General features: G+C 46.5%; 1 protein-coding gene across 1 annotated transcript in view; it reads right to left on the reverse strand.

Moving 5' to 3' along the window:
- The window catches only part of LOC140196915 (disintegrin and metalloproteinase domain-containing protein 33-like), a 125,454-nt gene that overhangs the window by 53,812 nt on the left and 51,371 nt on the right, over positions 1-20,271 (reverse strand). The window contains exon 14 of the mRNA XM_072256851.1: positions 6,666-6,861. Within this exon, the coding sequence (XP_072112952.1) occupies positions 6,666-6,861 (196 nt within the window). The remainder of the gene's footprint in view (positions 1-6,665; positions 6,862-20,271) is intronic.

Genomic DNA, 20,271 nt, shown 5'->3' on the forward strand with positions numbered 1-20,271 from the left:
GAACCTTCTCCCCATTTAGATAACAGTCTGCACTATTGTTCCTTTTACCAAAATGCATCATCATACATTTCCCAACACTGTATTCCATCTACCACTTTTTGCCCATTCTTCCAATTTGTCTAAGTCCTGCTGCAATCACATTGCTTTCTCAGCACTACCTACCCCTCCACCTATCTTCGCATCATCCGCAAACTTTGTAACAAAGCCATCAATTCCACTATCTAAATCAATGACAAACAATGTGAAAAGCAGCAGTCCCAATACTGACCCCTGAGGAACACCAGTAGCCACTGGAAGCCAATCACAAAAGGCCCCCTTTTATTCCCTCTCATTGCCTCCTGCCAGTCAACCATTCCTCTATCCATGCCAGTACCTTTCCTGTAACACCACAGGATTTCATCTTGTTAAGCAGCCTCATGTGTGGCACCTTATCAAATGCTTTCTGAAAAGCTAAGTAAATGACATTCACTGCCTCTCCTTTGTCCACCCTTGTTACTTTCTTGAAGAACTCTAACAGATTTGTCAGGCAAGATTTTCCTTTACAGAAACCATGCCAACTTTGACTTATTTTATCATTAGTCTTCAAGTGCCTCGATACCTCATCCTTAATAATAGATTCCAACACTTTCCCAACCACTGAGATTAGGCTAACTAGCCTATAATTTCCTTTCTTTTGTCTTTCTCCCTTCTTAAAGAGTGTCTACTGTCTTTGGATAGTGTTGGGGGCGATGACCAGAGGAAAGTCAGTGATTGGGTCTCTGGCACCGAGTCTGTCTCTGTGACCTAGAAGGGAAGAGGAACGCTGTGGAGATAGGGGATTCATCATTTAGGGATATGGACCACCAGAAACTGATGCTGGCAAAGTAGTTATGGGGGGGGGAGAAAGAAATGGCAGACGAACTTAATGGTACTTTGCATCAGTCTTCACTGTGGAAAGAACTAGCAGTGTGCCAGAGGTCTGAGGGTGTCAGGGAGCAGGAGTGAGTGCCATTGCTATTACAAAGGAAAAAGTGCTCGGCAAACTCAAAGGTCTTAAGGTGGATAAATCACCTGGACCAGATGGACTACATCCTGGAGTCCTGAGAGAGATTGCTGAAGTGGTAACTTATGCATTAGTCATGATCTTTCTAGAATTATTTGATTCTGGCATGGTCCTGGAGGACTGGAAAATTGCAAATGTCACTCCACTCTTTAAGAAGGGAGGAAGGCAAAAGAAAAGAAATTATAGGCAAGTTAGTCTAACCTCAGTGGCTGGGAAAATGTTAGGGTCTATTATTAAGGATGAGGTTCTGGGGTGCTTGGAGACTAATGATAAAATAAGTCAAAGTCAGGATGGCCTTTTAGAGCAGCTCATGGTTGAGCCCACTAGTGGATCAGTCATTCTGGATTGGATGTTGTGCAATGAACCAGAATTGATTATAGAGCTTAAGGTAAAAGAACCCGTAGAGGAAGTGATCATAATATGATCAAATTCACCCTGACATTTGAGAAGGAGAAGCTAAAGTCAGAAGTATCAGTATGATAGTGGAGTAAAGAGAGTAACAGAGGCATGAGAGAGGAGTTGATCAGAATTGATTGGAAAAGAACACTGGCAGGGATGATGGCAGAGCAGCAATGGCTGGAATTTCTGGAAGCATTTCGGAAGGCAGAGGGTATGTACATCCCAAACAGGAAGAACTATTCTGAAGGCAAGATGACACAACCATAGCTAATAAAAGATGTCAAAGCCAACATAAACGCCAAAGAGAGGTCTTGTATAATAGAGCAAAAATTAGAGGGAAGTTGTAGGATTGGGAAGCTTTTAAAAACCCATCAGAAAGAACTAAAAAGTCATTAAGGTAAAGATGGAAACAAAAGTAAGCTAGCCAATATTGAAGAGAATACCAAAAGCTTCTTCAGATACATAAAGTGTAAAAGAGAGATGAGAGTAGATATCAGACTGCTGGAAAATGACGCTGGAGAGGTAGTAATGGGGGACAACAAAATGGCAGAAGTATGAATAGGTATTTTGTATCTGTCTTCACTATGGAAGACACTAGCAGTATGGTGGAAGTGTATGAAGTTACCAGAGAGAAGATAAGTCACCTGGACCAGATGGTGTACAGCCCAGGGTTCTGAAAGAGATGGCTGAAGAGATCGTGAAGGCATTAATAATGATCTTTCAAGAATCACTAGATTCTGGAATGTTTCCAGAAGACTGGAAAATTGCAAATGTCACTCCACTCTTCAAGAAGGAGAGAGGCAGAAGAAAGGAAACTATAGGCCAGTTAGTCTGACCTCATGGTTGTAGTTAGCATGGTTTCCTCAAGGGAAAATATTGCCTGACAAATCTGTTGGAATTCTTTGAAGAAATAACAAGCAGGATAGACAATGAGAATCGGTTGATGTTGTGTACTTGGATTTTCAGAAGGCAAAGTGCCACACATGAGGCTGCTTAACAAGCTATGCGCTTATGGTGTTACGGAAAAGATTCCAGCATGGATACAACAGTGGCTGACTGGCCGGAGGCAAAGAGTGGGAATAAAGGGAGCCTTTTCTGGCTGGCTGCTGGTGACTAGTGGTGTTCCACAGGGGTTTGTGTTGGGACCGATTCTTTTCACATTGTGCAGGATTTCCTAAAGGTTAATTTGTAGGTTGAGTCTGTAGTGAGGAAGGCAAAAGCAATGGAATTCAAATGGGTGGCCAGTGGGAATGGGAAGTGGGATTCAAATGGGTGGCCAGTGGGAATGGGAAGTGGGATTCAAATGGGTGGCCAGTGGGAATGGGAAGTGGGATTCAAATGGGTGGCCAGTGGGAGTGGGAAGTGGGATTCAAATGGGTAGCCAGTGGGAATGGGAAGTGGGATTCAAATGGGTGGCCAGTGGGAATGGGAAGTGGGATTCAAATGGGTGGCCACTGGGAATGGGAAGTGGGATTCAAATGGGTGGCCAGTGGGAATGGGAAGTGGGATTCAAATGGGTGGCCAGTGGGAATGGGAAGTGGGATTCAAATGGGTGGCCAGTGGGAGTGGGAAGTGGGATTAAAATGGGGTTGAGAGAGGGATAATAAATCAGACATGATGTAATGGCGGAGCAGACCCAATGGGCCAGGTGGCTTAATTCTGTTCCTATCATGGTGCCAATGCGAAGACAGACTCCTGCAGTATGTCCTGTCACAATACCTGGCCGTGCCCAGACAGCCTTTGCCCTCTAACTGTGTGTCTCCCTCCTGCCTCTTCACACAGCCCACCTGAGCTGAGGGAAAAACTGATCTTGGTGATACAGATACTGCAGGGTCTTCTAGTCATAGTCATACTTTATTGATCCCGGGGAAAATTAGTTTTTGTTACAGTTGCACCATAAATAACTAAATAGTACTAGAACCATAAATAGTTAAATAGTAACATGTAAATTATGCCAGTAAATTATGAAATAAGTCCAGGACCAGCCTATCGGCTCAGGGTGTCTGACCCTCTAAGGGAGGAGTTGTAAAGTTTGATGGTCACAGGCAGGAATGACTTCCTATGACGCTCTGTGCTGCATCTGGGTGGAATGAGTCTCTGGCTGAATGTACTCCTGTACCCAACCAGTACATTATGTAGTGGATGGGAGACATTGTCCAAGATGGCATGCAACTTAGACAGCATCCTCTTTTCAGACACCACCGTGAGAGAGTCCAGTTCCATTCCCACAACATCACTGGCCTTACAAATGAGTTTAATAAGTAGTGCTTAGTATGAGGAAATTATAGCTTGGGGCATCGGAGTTCAAATACACCGCCTTCTTAAAGGAGTTTGTTTGTTCTCCTAAACACGAGGAACTCTGTAGATGCTGGAAATTCAAGCAACACACATCAAAGTTGCTGGTGAATGCAGCAGGCTAGGCAGCATCTCTAGGAAGAGGTACAGTCGACATTTCGGGCCGAGACTCTTCGTCGGGACTAACTGAAGGAAGAGTTAGTAAGAGATTTGAAAGTGGGAGGGGGAGGGGGAGATCCAAAATGATAGGAGAAGACAGGAGGGGGAGGGATGGAGCCAAGAGCTGGACAGGTGATTGGCAAAAGGGATACGAGAGGATCATGGGACAGGAGGCCCAGGGAGCAGGAAAAGGGGGAGGGGGTGAAAAAACCCTCCTGTCCCATGATCCTCTCATATCCCCTTTGCCAATCACCTGTCCAGCTCTTGGCTCCATCCCTCCCCCTCCTGTCTTCTCCTATCATTTTGGATCTCCCCCTCTCTCTCCCACTTTCAAATCTCTTACTAACTCTTCCTTCAGTTAGTCCCGACGAAGGGTCTCGGCCCAAAAACATCGACTGTACCTCTTCCTAGAGATGCTGCCTGGCCTGCTGCATTCACCAGCAACTTTGATGTGTGTTGTTTGTTCTCCTTGCGTGCGCATGGATTTCCTCTAGGTGCTCCTGTTTCCTCCCACAGTCCAAAGCCGTACCAGTTAGCAGATTAATTGGTCTTTGTAAATTGTCCCGTGATTAGGCTAGGTTTGCCGGGCAGCATGGCAGCAATGCCAGTTCCACACTGTACCTCTAAATAAGTAAAGACCTTGAATGGCCTTTTGTGATCCCCGTTCTGGCCCTGTGATTGGCCTCTGGTGATCCCTGTTCCAGCCCATTGAACAATTGCTAGTGACCACCGTTCTGAAGGCCTCTGGTGACCACCATTCTGAACCAGTGAATGGCTGCTGGTGACCACTGTTTGGACCCAGTGACCAACTTCTGATGACCACCTTTCTGAACCAGTGAACGGCCTCTGGTGACCACCATTCTGACCCGGTGTATAGTCGCTGGTGACCATGTTCCGGCCCAGTGTCCCATAATTGCAGGTTTTTTTCTGGAATTTCACATGTAATGCCTGTGTGCCCACACTGACTCTCCCCCACACATTCCTGGGATGACTGATGTGCCCTTGTGTTCACCACACCCCCACAGTAGATTCACCCTCCCTTCAGATCTGAATAGAACCCTTGTGATGAAAGGTCATAGAGGCAGTTTGAACTTGCAACCCTGCTCACCGATCTGCTGGAAGCCTTGGTATTCACTTCCCATGCCGGTCTGAGGGTGACTGATAGACTGGAAAGGGTTGGGTTGGGCGAAGGACATAATGGATACTGGCACGCGTATCAACATAGTCTCTGCTTTAGGAACGCGGCCGTGACCAAAACGTCAAGAGCTTCCCCCCCCCCGCCCAGAAGATACTGCTTGAGGTTCCCCAGCAGGGGGAGGGAGTCTGTGTGGGAGAGGAACAAGGGACTGCATGCCCTTTACTCTTTACCTGTGCTTCATCACTCAGGCACCTGGGATGTTATGTCTCAGTCGTACGGGACAGGCTGGTATGTCACAGTCGTACGGGACAGGCTGGTGAAGTGGCACATGGAGTGACGGGTAGGGTTTCGGTCACCCTGATAGGAAGAAAGTCAATAAGCTTGAAAACTTTCCAACTGTGATAAGACTGCTGAACGGATCCTGACCCGGATCTGGGCCATACCCTCCAAATATCCGGACCTGCCTCTCCGTTTTTTTTGCACTACCTTACTTTCCCTTTTCTATTTATGATTTATAATTTAAATTTTTTAATATTTACTATCGATTTGTACTCCAGGGAGTGCGAAGCACAGAATCAAATATTGCTGTGATGATTGTACGCCCTAGTATCAATTGTTTGGCGACAATAAAGTGAAGCGCAGAATCTTTTACGAGATTGTGTCAGGACTTGAGGGTTTACATTGTATTTCATATCTTGGATCAAAGGAAACTGAGAGGTAAACACAGAGACTTTATTCAATAACTGGGGAATCGAAAATTAGGGGTGACGGGTTTACACCCCCCATCCACACACAATCATTCCCCCCAATCCACTGACACATGATGGGCGGTGGGGGCCTGAGGGGAGCTGACAGATGGGCAGTTCCACCCCACCACACCTCAGAGACAGGCAGAATGGACCCAGACAGGGGGCAGAGTTGTTTGCACAGGGAGAACAGGAGTGTTGGTGCAGGGGAACAGTGTGAGGACGAGCCTCTGATGTGATTGTTACGGTGGGGGGGGGGTGATGGCGGGTGAGAACTGTGTGAGGACGAGTCCCTGATGTGATGGTTTACGGGGGTCCTGTCAAGCTGTCGATAACACGAGCCATAGCCCAATAAAGCCACCCGCTACATGGGGGCAGAGTCCTGTAACAGGTCACTCGTTTCGGTGTGTATTCGTTTGGAATTTTTTCCTATATCAATATCACACTGCACTGATAGAGTCCTGGGAATCCAGCTCACTGGACTGACCTGCCAAAACAGGCTCCAAAGACCGGAATCCTGACCAGTAACGGTGTTCCAATGTATGAAGGTACAGGCTGTCAGGTACGGTATTCTTTTTATTTAGATACAATACAGTAACAGGCCTTCCGGCCCAATCAACCTGCACTGCCCAGTTCCAACCGTGTGACCAATTAGCCTATAAACCGGTACGTCTTCGACTGTGGGAGGAAACCAGAGCACCTGGAGGAAACCCCCGCAGGAATGGACAGATTCCTTACAGACAGCAATGGGGATTGAATCCAGGGCACTGGGGCTGCAATAGCAGGACACTAACCGCAGCGCTCGCATGCCCCAATGCATTGGTGTGCTCCAGTAGTATTCAGTCTACCTGGCCAACGTACAGTGTTGTAAAGGAGAGAGCCCTACCTGAGCCCCACAGCATCTGGCACTGCTCCTGGTGGGACTGGCACATTCCGTTGTAACAGTAGGCGTGGCCGTTCTCGCAGCTGGAGCCGTCTGCTCGGTAAACGTTGGAAGGACAGAATGCCGAAGCTCCCGTGCAGTATTCGGGGAGGTCACATGATCCAGCAGCCCTGCGGCAAACCGTCCCCGCTGACTTTAACTGAAATATTTGATTAGAAGTTACTTCCAACGTTCCCCCTTAATCAACACATTATAACAGCAGAGAAATCTCACATCACAAGCCGCCATACAATTCCCTGCCCCACCCCGGGATCGTATCAGGGTAACGCAGTACAGTTCCCTGAAAATGCCATCACAAATGGGCAGAGCGACGTGGAAGCTGTTCGGCCTTCGTCAGTCAGCCTACTGAGTACAGAGACACACACAAAATGCTGGAGGAACTCAGCAGGCCAGGTCAGGTGTTGCATCTCGGTAGCACCAACCAGGGTAGGTCTTACACAGTGAACAGTAGGGCATTGAAGAGTGTGGTAGAACACAGGGATCTGGGAATACAGGTACATAATTCATTCTAAGTGGTGTCACAGGCAGAAAGGGTCGTAAGGAGAGCTTTTGGCACATTGGCCTTCATAAATCAATGTATTGACTACAGGAGATGTAATGTTATTTTGAAGTTGTATAAGACTTTTGGTGAGGCCTAATTTGGGGTATTGTGTGCAGTTTTGGTCATCTACCTACAGGGAAGATATAAACAAGGTTGAAAAAGTACAGAGAAACGTTTATAAGGATGTTGCCGGTCTGAAGGACCTGAGTTATATGGAAAGAATAAATAGGTTAGGACTTTATTCCTTGGAATATAGAAGATTGAGGGGAGATTTGACAGAGGTCTACAAAATTACGAGGGGTTAAGATGGGGTAAATGCAAGCAGGCTTTTTTAATTGAGGTTGAGAAGGCATGGATTAGACCATAAGGTATAGGAGCAGAATTAGGCGATTCTCACCATATCCTTTGATGCCCTAACCGATCAGGAAATGATCAACTTCCACCTTAAATGCACCCACAGACTTGGCATCCACAGCAGTCTGTGACAGATTCACCACTCTGTCTAACAAAAAATCCTCCTTACCTCTGTTCTAAAGGGTAGCCCCTCAATTTATGTAGATAAGCCTACAAGAGGACAGGCTGTACTTGATCTGGTATTGGGAAATGAACCTTGTCAGGTCTCTCAGTGGGAGAGCATTTTGGAGATAGTGGTCATAATTTATCTCCTTTACCACAGCACTGGAAAGGGATAGGAAGAGACAAGTTAAGGAAATGTTTAATTGGAGTAAGGGGAAATATGAGGCTATCAAGAATGAAGTTGGAAGCATAAATTGGAAACAGATGTTCTCAGGGAAACGTACAGAAGAAATGTGACAAATGTTCAGGGGATATTTGTGTGGGGTTCTGCATAGGTACATTCCAATGAGACAGGGAAAGGATGGTAGGGTACAGGAACCATGGTGTACAAAGGCTGTTGTAAATCTAGTCAAGAAGAAAAGAGGAGTTTACGAAAGGTTCAAAAAACTAGATAATAATAGAGATCTAGAAGATTATAAGGCTAGCAGGAAGGAGCTTGAGAATGAAATTAGGAGAGCCAAAAGGGGCCATGAGAAGGCCATGGTGGACAGGATTAAGGAAAACCACAAGGCATTCTACATGTATGTTAAGAACAAGAGGATAAGACATGAGAAAATAGGACCAATCAACTGTGACAGTGGAAAAGTGTGTATGGAACCGGAGGAGATAGCAGAGGTACTTAATGAATACTTTGCTTCAGTATTCACTAGGGAAAAGGATCTTGGTGATTGTAAGGATGACTTACAGCGGACTGAAAAGCTTGAGCATGTAGATATTAAGGAAGAGGATGTGCTGGAGCTTTTGGAAAGCATCAGGTTGGATAAGTCACCAGGACCGGATGGGATGTACCCCAGGCTACCGTGGGAAGCGAGGGAGGAGATTGCTGAGCCTCTGGCAATGATCTTTGCATCATCAATGGGGACGGGAGAGGTTCCAGAGGATTAGAGGGTTGTGGATGTTGTTCCCTTATTCAAGAAAGGGAGTAGAGATAGGCCAGGGAATTATAGGCCAGTGAGTCTTACTTCAGTGGTTGGTAAGTTGATGGAGAAGATCCTGAGAGGCAGGATTTATGAACATTTGGAGAGGCATAATATGATTAGGAATAGTCAACATGGCTTTGTCAAAGGCAGATCGTGCCTTACGAGCCTGACTAAATTTTTTGAGGATGTGACTAAACACATTGATGAAGGTAGACCAGTAGGTGTAGTGTATATGGATTTCAACACAGCATTTGATAAGGTACCCCAGGCAAGGATTATTGAGAAAGTAAAGAGGAATGGGATCCAAGGGGACCTTGCTTTGTGGATCCAGAACTTGCTTTATAAATGACCTGAATGAGGAAATGGAGGGATGGGTTAGTAAATTTGCTGATGACACAGAGGTTGGGGTGTTGTGGATAGTGTGGAGGGCTGTGGAAGGTTACAGCGGGACATTGATAGGATGCAAAACTGGGCTGAGAAGTGGCAGATGGAGTTCAACCCAGATAAGTGTGAGGTGGTTTATTTTGGTAAGTCAAATATAATGGCAGAATATAGTATTAATGGTCAGACTCTTGGCAGTGTGGAGGATCAGAGGGATCTTGGGGTCCGTCCATAGGACACTCAAAGCAACTATGCAGATAGACTCTGTGGTTAAGAAGACATACAGTGCATTGACCTTCACCAATCTTGGGATTGAGTTCAGGAGCCAAGAGGTAATGTTGCAGTTATATAGGGCCTGGTCAGATCCCACTTGGAGTACTGTGCTCAATTCTGGTCACCTCACCACAGGAAGGATGTGGAAACCATAGAAAGGGTGCAGAGGAGATTTCCAAGGATGTTGCCTGGATTGGAGAGCATGCCTTATGAGAATAGGTTGAGTGAACTCGGCCTTTTCTCCTTGGAGCGACGGAGGATGACAGGTGACCTGATGGAGGTGTATAAGATGATGAGAGGCATTGATCGTGTGGCTAGTCAGAGGCTTTTTCCCAGGGCTGAAATGGCTGCCACAAGCAGGCATAGTTTTAAGGTGCTTGGAAGTAGGTACAGAGGAGATATCAGGGGTAGTTTTTTTCCGCAGAGAGTGGTGAGTGCAAGGAATGGGCTGCCGGTGGCAGTGGTAGAGGCGGAAACGATAGGGTCTTTTAAGAGGCTCCTGGATAGGTACATGGAGCTTAGAAAAATAGAGGGTTATGGGTAAGCCTCAGTAATTTCTAAGGTAGGGACACATTCGGCACAGCTTTGTGGGCCGAAGGGCCTGTACAGTGCTGTACGTTTTTATATGTTTCTATTCAGCCCATCTCGTCTTCTCCGCCATTCCATCATGGCTGAATCCAGATTCCCACTCAACCCCACACACCTGCCTTCTCACCATATCCTTTGATGCCCTGACCAATCAGGAAACAATCAACTTACAACTTAAACATACCCATGGACTTGGCATCCACTGCAGTCTGTGACAGAGCAATCCACAGATTCACTACTCTCTGTCCAACAAAAACTCCTCCTTACCTCTGTTCTAAAGGGTTGCCCCTCAGCCTTGAGGCTGTGCCCTCCACTTCAGGATACCCCCACCATATGAAACATCCTCTCTACAACCATCTCATCTAGTTCTTTCAATATTCGGTAGGTTTTAATGAGGTCCCCCAGCATTCTTCTAAATTCCAGTGAGTACAGGCCCAAAGCCGCCAAACGCTCAAATGTTAACCCCTTCATTCCTGGAATCATTCTCATGAGCCACCTCTGAATGTTCTCCAATGACAGCACATTCTTTCTGAGATATGAGGCCCAAAACTGTCGACAATACTCCAAGAGCGACCTGACTAGTGTCTTATAAAATCCAGCATTATCTCCTTGATTTTACATTCTATTCCCTTTGAAATGAATGCCAACATTGCATTTGCCTTCTTTACCACAGACTCAACCTGTAAATTAACCTTCTGGGAGTCTTGCAGGAGGACTTCCAAGTCCATTTGCACCTCTGATGTTTGAAACCTCTCCCCATTTATATAATAGTCCGCACTATTGTTTTTACTAAAATGCATTATCGTACATTTCCCAACACTGTATTCCATCTGACACTTTTTTGCCCATTTCTCCAATTTGTCCAAGTCCTGCTGCAATCACATTGAGTCCTCAGCACTACCTACCCCTCCACCTATCTTCATATCATCTGCAAACTTTGCCACAAAACCATCAATTACATTATCTAAATCACTGAATTGAATTGACTTTATTTCTTACATCCTTCACATACATGGAGTAAAAATCTTTACGTTACGTCTCCGTCTAAATGTGCAATGTGCAATTATAGTAATTTGTAATAAATAGTATGTACAACAGGAGTCAATATAGCATAGAAATACAATTGTATCAGCATGTATTAATCAGTCTGGTGGCCTGGTGGAAGAAGCTGTCCCGGAGCCTGCTGGTTCTGGCTTTTATGCTGCGGTACCGTTTCCCGGATGGCAGCAGCTGGAATAGATTGTGGTTGGGACGGTTTGAGTCCCCAATGATCCTATGGGCCCTTTTTACACACCTGTCTTTGTAAATGTCCTGAATAGTGGAAAGTTCACATCTACAGATGTGCTGGGCTGTCTGCACCACTCTCTGCAGAGTCCTGCGACTGGGGGAAGTACAGTTCCCATACCAGGCAATGATGCAGCCAGTCAGGATGCTCTCAGTTGTGCCCCTGTAAAAAGTTCTTAGGATTTGGGGGCTCATACCAAACTTCACCACACAGCCGGTACGTACAGACAACGTGAGGTCCTCAGTGATGTGGATGCCGAGGAAACTAAAACTGTTCACCCTTTCAACCCCAGATCCATTGGTGTCAATAGGGGCTAGCCCATCTCCATTCCTCCTGTAGTCCACATCCAGCTCCTTTGTTTTTGCAACATTGAGGGAGAGGTTGTTTTGTTAACACCACTGTGTCAGAGAGATGACTTCTTCCCTGTAGGCCACCTCATTATTATTTGAGATTAGGCCAATCAATGTGAAAAACAATGACAAAGAATGTGATCCCAATAGTAGTGGTCCCAATACTGACCCCTGAGGAACACCACTAGTCACTGGCAGCCAACCAGAAAAGGCCCCTTTTATTTCCACTCAGCGCCTCCTACCTGTCAACCATTACACTATCCATGCCTGTATCTTTCCTGTAACACCATAGGATTTTATCTTGTTAAATGGCCTCACTTAGCACCCTATCAAATGCCTTCTGAAAATCCAAGTAAATGACATCCACTGCCTCTCCTTTGTCCACCCCGCTTGTTACTTCCTTGAAGAACTGTAAGACCATAGACCATAAGATATAGGAGCAGAAATAGGCCATTCGGCCCATTGAGTCTGCTCCTCCATTCAATCATGGCCTGATCCAATTCTTCCAGTCATCCCCACTCCCCTGCCTTCTCCCCATACCCCTTGATACCCTGGCTAATCAAGAACCTATCTATCTCTGCCTTAAATACATCCAATGACTTGGCCTCTACAGCCGCTCATGGCAACAAATGCCACAGATTTACCACCCTCTGACTAAAGTAATTTCTCCGCATCTCAGTTCTAAATGGACGTCCTTGAATCCCAAAGTCATACCCTCTTGTCCTAGACTCCCCTACCATGGGAAATAACTTCGCCATAAAGCAAAGGAGAGGGTATATAAGGAAGCAAAAATTAGTGGGAAGACAGAGGATTGGGAAGTTTTTAAAAGCTTACAAAAGGAAACTAAGAAGGTCATTAGGATGGAAACGATGAACTATGAAAGGAAGCTAGCAAATAATATCAAAGAGGATACTAAAAGCATTTTCAAGTATATAAAGAGTAAAAGACAGGTGAGAGTAGATATAGGACTGATAGAAAATGATGCTGGAGAAATTGTAATGGGAGATAAGAAGATGGCAGAGGAACTGAACGAGTATTTTGCATCGGTCTTCACAGAGGAAGACAACAGCAGTATACCGGACACTCAAGGGTGTCAGGGAAGAGAAGTGTGTGCAGTCACAATTATGACAGAGAAAGTACTCAGGAAGCTGAATAGTCTAAAGGTAGAGAAATCTCCTGGACCAGATGGAATGCACCCGCGTGTTCTGAAGGAAGTACCTGTTGGGATTGCGGAGGCATTAGTGATGATCTTTCAAAAGTCAATAAATTCTGGTATGGTTCCAGAGGACTGGAAGATTGCAAATGTCACTCCGCTATTTAAGAAGGGGGCAAGGAAGCAAAAAGGAAATTATGGACCTGTTAGCTTGACATCAGTGGTTGGGAAGTTGTTGGAGTCAATTGTCAAGGATGAGGTTACGGAGTACCTGGAGGCATAAGACAAGATAGACAGAACTCAGCATGGTTTCCTTAAAGGAAAATCCTGCCTTACAAACCCATTGCAATTTTTTGAGGAAATTACCAGTCGTCTAGACAAGGGAGATGCAGTGGATGTTGTATATTTGGATTTTCAGAAGGCCTTTGACAAGGTGCCATACATGAGGCTACTTAACAAGATAAGAGCCCATGGAATTACGGGAAAGTTACATACGTGGATAGAGCATTGGCTGATTGGCAGGAAACAGAGAGTGGGAATAAAGGGATCCTATTCTGGTTGGCTGCTGGTTACCAGTGGTATTCCACAGGGTCCGTGTTGGGACCGCTTCTTTTTATGTTGTACATCAACGATTTGGATTATGGAATAGATAGCTTTGTGGCTAAGTTTGCTGATGATACAAAGATAGGTGGAGGGGCCAGTAGTGCTGAGGAAACAGAGAGTCTACAGAGAGACTTGGATAGATTGGAAGAATGGGCAAAGAGGTAGCAAATTAAATACAATTTTGGAAAGTGTATGGTTATGCACTTTGGTAGAAGAAATAAACGGACAGACTATTATTTAAATGGGGAAAGAATTCAAAGTTCTGAGATGCAACGGGACTTGGGAGTCCTCATGCAGGATACCCTTAAGGTTAACCTCCAGGTTGAGTCGGTGGTGAAGAAGGCGAATGCAATGTTGACATTCATTTCTAGAGGAATACAGTATAGGATCAGGGATGTGATGTTGAGGCTCTATAAGGCATGGGTAAGACCCCACTTGGAGTACTCTGTGCAGTTTTGGGCTCCTTATTTAAGAATGGATGTGTTGACGTTGGAGAGGGTTCAGAGAAGATTCACTAGAATGATTCCGGGAATGAGAGGGTTAACATATGAGGAACGTTTGTCCGTTCTTGGACTGTATTCCTTGGAGTTTAGAAGAATGAGGGGAGACCTCATAGAAACATTTCAAATGTTGAAAGGCATGGACAGAGTGGATGTGGCAAAGTTGTTTCCCATGATGGGGGAGTCTAGTACGAGAGGGCATGACTTAAGGATTGAAGGGCGCCCATTCAGAACAGAGATGGAAAGAATTTTTTTAGCCAGAGGGTGGTGAATCTGTGGAATTTGTTGCCACAGGCGGCAGTGGAGGCCAAGTCATTGGGTGTATTTAAGGCAGAGATTGATAGGTATCTGAGTAGCCAGGGCATCAAAGGTTATGGTGAGAAGGCAGGGAAGTGGGACCAAATGGGAGAATGGATCAGCTCATGATAAAATGGCGGAGCAGACTCGATGGGCCAAATGGCCAACTTCTGCTCTTATGGTCTTATATCTAATCTGTTCAGGCTTTTTAACATTTGGAATGTTTCTATGAGATCCCCCTCATTCTCCTGAACTCCAGCCCTTCTTCATACAGTAACCCTTTCATTCCTGGAATCATTCTCGTGAATCTTCTCTGAACCCTCTCCAACATCAGTATATCCTTTCTAAGGAGCCCAAAACTGCACACAGTACCCCAAGTGTGGTCTCACGAGCGCTTTATGGAGCCTCAATATCACATCCCTGCTCTTATATCCTATACTTCTCGAAATGAATGTCAACGTTGCATTCGCCTTCTTCACAACCAATTCAACCTGGAGGTTAACCTTTAGGGTATCCTGCATAAGGACTACTAAGTCCCTTTGCATCTCTGCATTTTGAATTCTCTCCCCATCTAAGTAATAGTCTGCCTGTTTATTTCTTCCACCAAAGTGCATGACCATACACTTTCCAACATTGTATTTCATTTGCCACTTCTTTGTCCATTCCCCTAAACTATCTAAGTCTCTCTTCAGGCTCTCTGTTTCCTCAACACTACTCGCTCCTCCACCTATCTTTGTATCATCGGCAAATTTAGCCGCAAATCCATTAATCTCATAGTCCAAATCATTGACATACATCGTAAAAAGCAGTGGTCCCAACACCGACCCCTGTGGAACTCCACTGGTAACTCTAGGAAGTAACATTTTCATTCTCCAGTACCATTTTCCAGTGGTCCAATATCAACTCTCACTTCCCTTTTATTCTTTATACAAGTCATAAAAACCTTTCAGTATCCTGATTTATACTATTGGATTGTCTGCCCTCATATTGCATCTTACAGCTTTTTCAGTTGCCTTCTATTGGATTATGAAAGCTTCCCAATCATCCAACTTCCCACTCACTTTTGCTACCTTGTATGCCCTTTCCTTGGTTTTTATGCAGTCCTTAACTTCCCTTGTCAGCCATGGTCACCTAGCCCTGCCATTTGAGAACAATATTTTCTGTTCTGTGCCTTGTGTACTATTCAGTGGAACAGTGGACGACCTTCAGAGATGCTGTCTACACTACCACCCTCGAACATCTCGGACCAGCAAACCGAAGAAACCAAGACTGGCTCGATGAGAATGATGAAGAAATTCAGGCACTACTAATGGAGAAGCATCAACATTACAGAGCGCATCAGAACGACCCCACATCGCTAGCCAAGAAAGATGCCTTTACCAACACAAGAAGAAAGGTGCAGAAAAAACTTCGCGAGATGCAGGACAGCTGGTTCAGCAAGAAGGCTGATGAAATCCAGGGCTATGCAGACAGCCATGACATAAAGAGCTTCTACAATGCGCTTAAGGCTGTATACGGACCCCAGTCCTCCGGCTCCTCACCCCTCCTCAACGCAGATGAGATGCAGCTGCTGACAGAGAAGAAGCAGATTCTGGATCGGTGGGCTGAGCACATAGTCCACATCTACAAGAGGAAAGGCAACCGCCAGTCTTGCGACAACTACCGAGGCATCTCCCTCTTGTCCATTGCGGGGAAGATTCTGGCCCGCGTCCTGCTCAACCGCCTTCTCCAACATCTTGAGCAAGGTCTGCTCCCAGAAAGCCATTGCGGCTTCCGTGCTGAACGTGGGACTGCGGACATGATTTTTGCTGCGCGCCAACTCCAGGAAAAATGCCAGGAGCAACACAGCGACCTCTTCGTGACCTTTGTCGATCTAACCAAGGCTTTCGATACGGTCATCAGAGAAGGCTTGTGGAAGATCATGGAGAAGTTTGGCTGCCCCAGCAAGTTCATCACAATCGTCTGGCAGTTCCACGACGATATGATGGTGAAAGTTCTTGATGACGGCGACGAGTCGGAGGCCTTCCCAGTGACAAATGGCGTCAAACAAGGCTGCGTTCTTGCCCCGACTCTGTTCAGTACGGCATTCTCTGCCATGCTGACAGATGCCTTCCGTAACTACGAAGAAGGAATCCACGTCAGGTACAGGACTGACAGCAGGTTGTTCAACCTTAGGCGCCTGCAGGCAGTTACAAAGGTGCGAGAGACTGTCATCAGAGACTTGTTGTTTGCTGATGACTGCGCACTCAATGCCAGCACAGAGCAGGAGATGCAGCGTGAAATGGACTGCTTCTCACAAGCCTGCGACAACTTCGGTCTCACTATCAGCACCAAAAAGACCGAAGTTATGTACCAGCCTGCCCCAGGAAAGCCATACCAGGAGCCGCGCATCACGGTGAAGGGCCAGAACCTCCAGGCAGTCGACAACTTCACTTACCTGGGCAGCATACTCTCTCGCGCAGTGAACATAGACGCTGAGGTCAACAACAGGATTGCCAAAGCCAGCGCCGCCTTTGGGAGACTCCGTGAGAACTTCTGGGAGCAGAGAGGACTCAGCCTTACCACCAAGCTGAAGGTCTACTGTGCAGTGGTCCTCACCACCCTCCTTTACGCCAGCGAGACCTGGACTGTCTACAGCAGACACGCCAAACAGCTCAACCATTTTCACCTGAGCTGTCTCCGCAGACTCCTCCACATCAGGTGGCAGGACAAAGTCCCCAACATGGAAATCCCGGAACGAGCTGGGCTCTGCAGCGTCTACACCCTCCTGCTAAAAGCCCAAGCCAGGTGGGCTGGACATGTGGTCAGAATGCCAGGCAGCCAATTGCCTAAGCAGCTGCTTTACGGAGAACTGTGTCAGGGCAAGCGCTCAGTCAGGGGGCAGAAGAAACGTTACAAAGACTGCCTTAAACCGTCCCTCAAAGGCCTGGGTGTCGACATCAACACGTGGGAGATGCTTGCCCTCGACCATCCAGCTTGGCGCAGCAAGATCACCACAGGAGCCCGTGCAGCTGAAGTCAGGCGCATCATCGAGGCGCAACGAAAGCGTGCTGTGCGCAAGGCCCGAGCAACATCCACTGCCACGACAGCACCCACCCACTTGTGTCCCACATGTGGGCGAGCCTTCAGGGCCCAGATTGGCCTCATCAGTCACCTCCGGACCCACAACCACCAATCTCCCATTTGACTTTGAAGCCATGGTCATCTTCGACTACGAAGGACGAACAACAACATTCCCAGAAACTTCAGTCAGCTCCCCATCTGCCGTCATCCCCACCAGTATCCTTTTCCAATCCACCTGGACAGGCTCCTCTCCCATGCCTCTGTAATTCCCTTTATTCCATTGTGATACTGATACGTGTGAGTTTTGCTTCTCCTTCTCAAATTGCAGTAGGAATTCAATCATATTATGATCACTGTCTCCTAAGGGTTCCTTTACGTTAGGCTGACTAATCAGATCTGGGTTATTACACAACACCCAATCTGAGATAGCCTTTCCCCGAGTAGACTCAAGCACAAACTGCTCTAAAAATTCCCTCTCGTGATCCAACACCAAAATGATTTTCCCCATCCCCTTGCATATTGAAGTCCCCCATTTCAATTGTGCCATTACCCTTATCACATGCCTGTTCCAGCTCCCTTTCCAACATCAATGCTACATCTTGGCTACTATTTGGAGGCCTATATATGATTCCCGTAATGGTTTTTTTCCCCCCTACTCTTGCAGTTTCTTAACTCCACTCACAAAGATGCAACATTTTCTGACCCCACGTCACCTCTTTCCAAAGATGTAATTCCATCTCTTCCAACCCTGGAAGAAAGCCAAATGATCCAAAAATCTTTTGCCCTCCCTCCTACACCAACTCCTTAAACTATTATACTCTTACTATTTGCCATGTGTTAAACTATAATCCTCCTACTTCCAGCCTCACCAGCGTGTGGCACGGGCAGCAATCCTGATACCCCAACCCTGAAGGTCCTGCCCTTTCACTTAGCGTCGAACTCCCTGAACTCACAGGCTGTCCACCCACTTACTCAATAGGTTTCAATAGGAGGGTACTTCAGAATGCTCAGGACTTGATTCGAGGAATCCTGGACCCTGGCACCCGGAGGCAATATACCATCCAGGAATCTTGTTCTCGTTTACAGAACTTCCTTTCTGTTTCTCCAAGTAATGAATCTCCTATCACCACAGCGTACTTCTTCCCTCAACCCCCCACCACCCCCACCTCCCCTCTGAGTGCCAGAGACATGACCACACTGACCTCCTACTGGGTCATCTCCACGAACAGTCTCCAAAATGATATTCCTGTTGTTGAGGACGATGGCCCCAGGGGTTCCCTACACTGGCTCCTAACCCGTTTCCCCTTCATGAATGTTATCCAGTTTCCTGTGTCCTGCACCTTAGGTGTAACTATCTCTCTATATGTCCAATCTATCACCCCCCCAGACTCTGAATGATCCAGAGTTCATCCAGTTCCAGCTCCAACTCCTTAACGTGGATTGTTAGAAGTTGCAGCTGGATGCACTTCTCACAGTTGTAGTCATCACGGACAATGGAGGTCTCCCTGCCTTCCCACAAGAGGAGCATTCAACTATCTTGCCTGGCACCTCTACTGTCCTAGCTGAGCAGATATAAAGAAGGAAAACTAATAAACTGTGGGGGAAGCATAAAATCTACCTACAACTTTTTTACCTTCTCTGACCGAAGCCTCGCAGAGCTAAAGCCTCAACATCTGCACTCGGGACACTGACCACTCCAACAGTGGTCATCACGACAATGGCCGCTCTGCTTGCCCCTGCCTTACTTTAATTTGTTCTTGCCAATCAATCCTGAATGCTGATTGGGTGCTGCTCAAAGCTCCAAACTACCGCGAGTCACTGACTTTTCTATTCAATCAGCAAAGCTAAGCGAACTATGTCTTCACACACAAAGTGCTGGAGGAACTCAGCAGGCCAGGCAGCATCCATGTAGAAAAGTATGGTCAATGTTTCAGTCCGAAACTCTTCAGCAGGGTGGGAGGAAAAAGCTGAGTAGATTTAAAAGGTGGAGGGAGGGGGGAGAGAAACACCCCAGGAGATGGGTGAAATCTGAAGTGGGAGGGATGAAGTAAAGAGCTGGGAAGTAAAGTGGTGAAAGAGACAGATGGAAGAAAGAAAAAGGGGGAGGAGCACCAGAGGGAGGTGATGGGCAGGCAAGGAGATGAGGTGAGAGGGGGAAAGGGGATAGGAAATGGTGAAGGGGGGCATTACCGTAAGTTTGTTTATGCCATCAGGTTGGAGGCTCCTGGTGTGGCCTCCTGTACATAGGTGAGACTCAACATACATTGGGAGACCGCTTTGCCGAGCATCCATGCTCTGTTTGCCAGAACATTTTAATTCCACTTCCCATTCCCAAATGTCCATCCATGGCCTCCTGTCGTGATGAGGCCATGGAAGAACAACACCTTATATTTCATTTGGGCAGGCTCCAACCTGATGATATGAACATTGATTTCTCAAACCTCCAGTAATGAACCCACACTACCCCGCCCATCTTCACCACTTCACCAATCAACTTCCCATCTCTTTACTTTATCCCCCTCTCCAGGTTTCACCTATCCCCTGGTGTTTCTCTCTCCCCTCCCCAACCTACTCCTCAGCTATTCCCTCCAGTCTTGCCGAAGGGTTTCAGCCCAAAATGTCGACTTTACTCTTCTCCTAGATGCCCCATGGACTGCTCGATCCCTCCAACATTTTGTGTGCGCTGCTTAACTCACTGGCCTTCATAAATCAGTGTTTTCAGTACTATACTGGAGATTGGATGTTATCTTGAGGTTGTATAACAATTCTGAGGGGTATAAACAGGGTAAATACAAGCAGGCTTTTTCCACTGAGGTTAAGTGGGACTGCAACCGGAGGTCACGTGTTAAGGGTGAAAGTTGAAAAGTTTAAGGGGAGCATGAGGGGAAATTTCTCACTCAGAGGGTGGAGAGAGTGCAGAACAAGCTGCCAGCACAAGTGGTTGCATGTAAGCATGATTTCAATGTTTAAACAAAGTTTGGATACGCACGTGGATGGTAGGGGTAAGGACGGCCATGGT

Source organism: Mobula birostris, chromosome 4, assembly GCF_030028105.1.
Source record: "Mobula birostris isolate sMobBir1 chromosome 4, sMobBir1.hap1, whole genome shotgun sequence".
NCBI lineage: Eukaryota > Metazoa > Chordata > Chondrichthyes > Myliobatiformes > Myliobatidae > Mobula > Mobula birostris.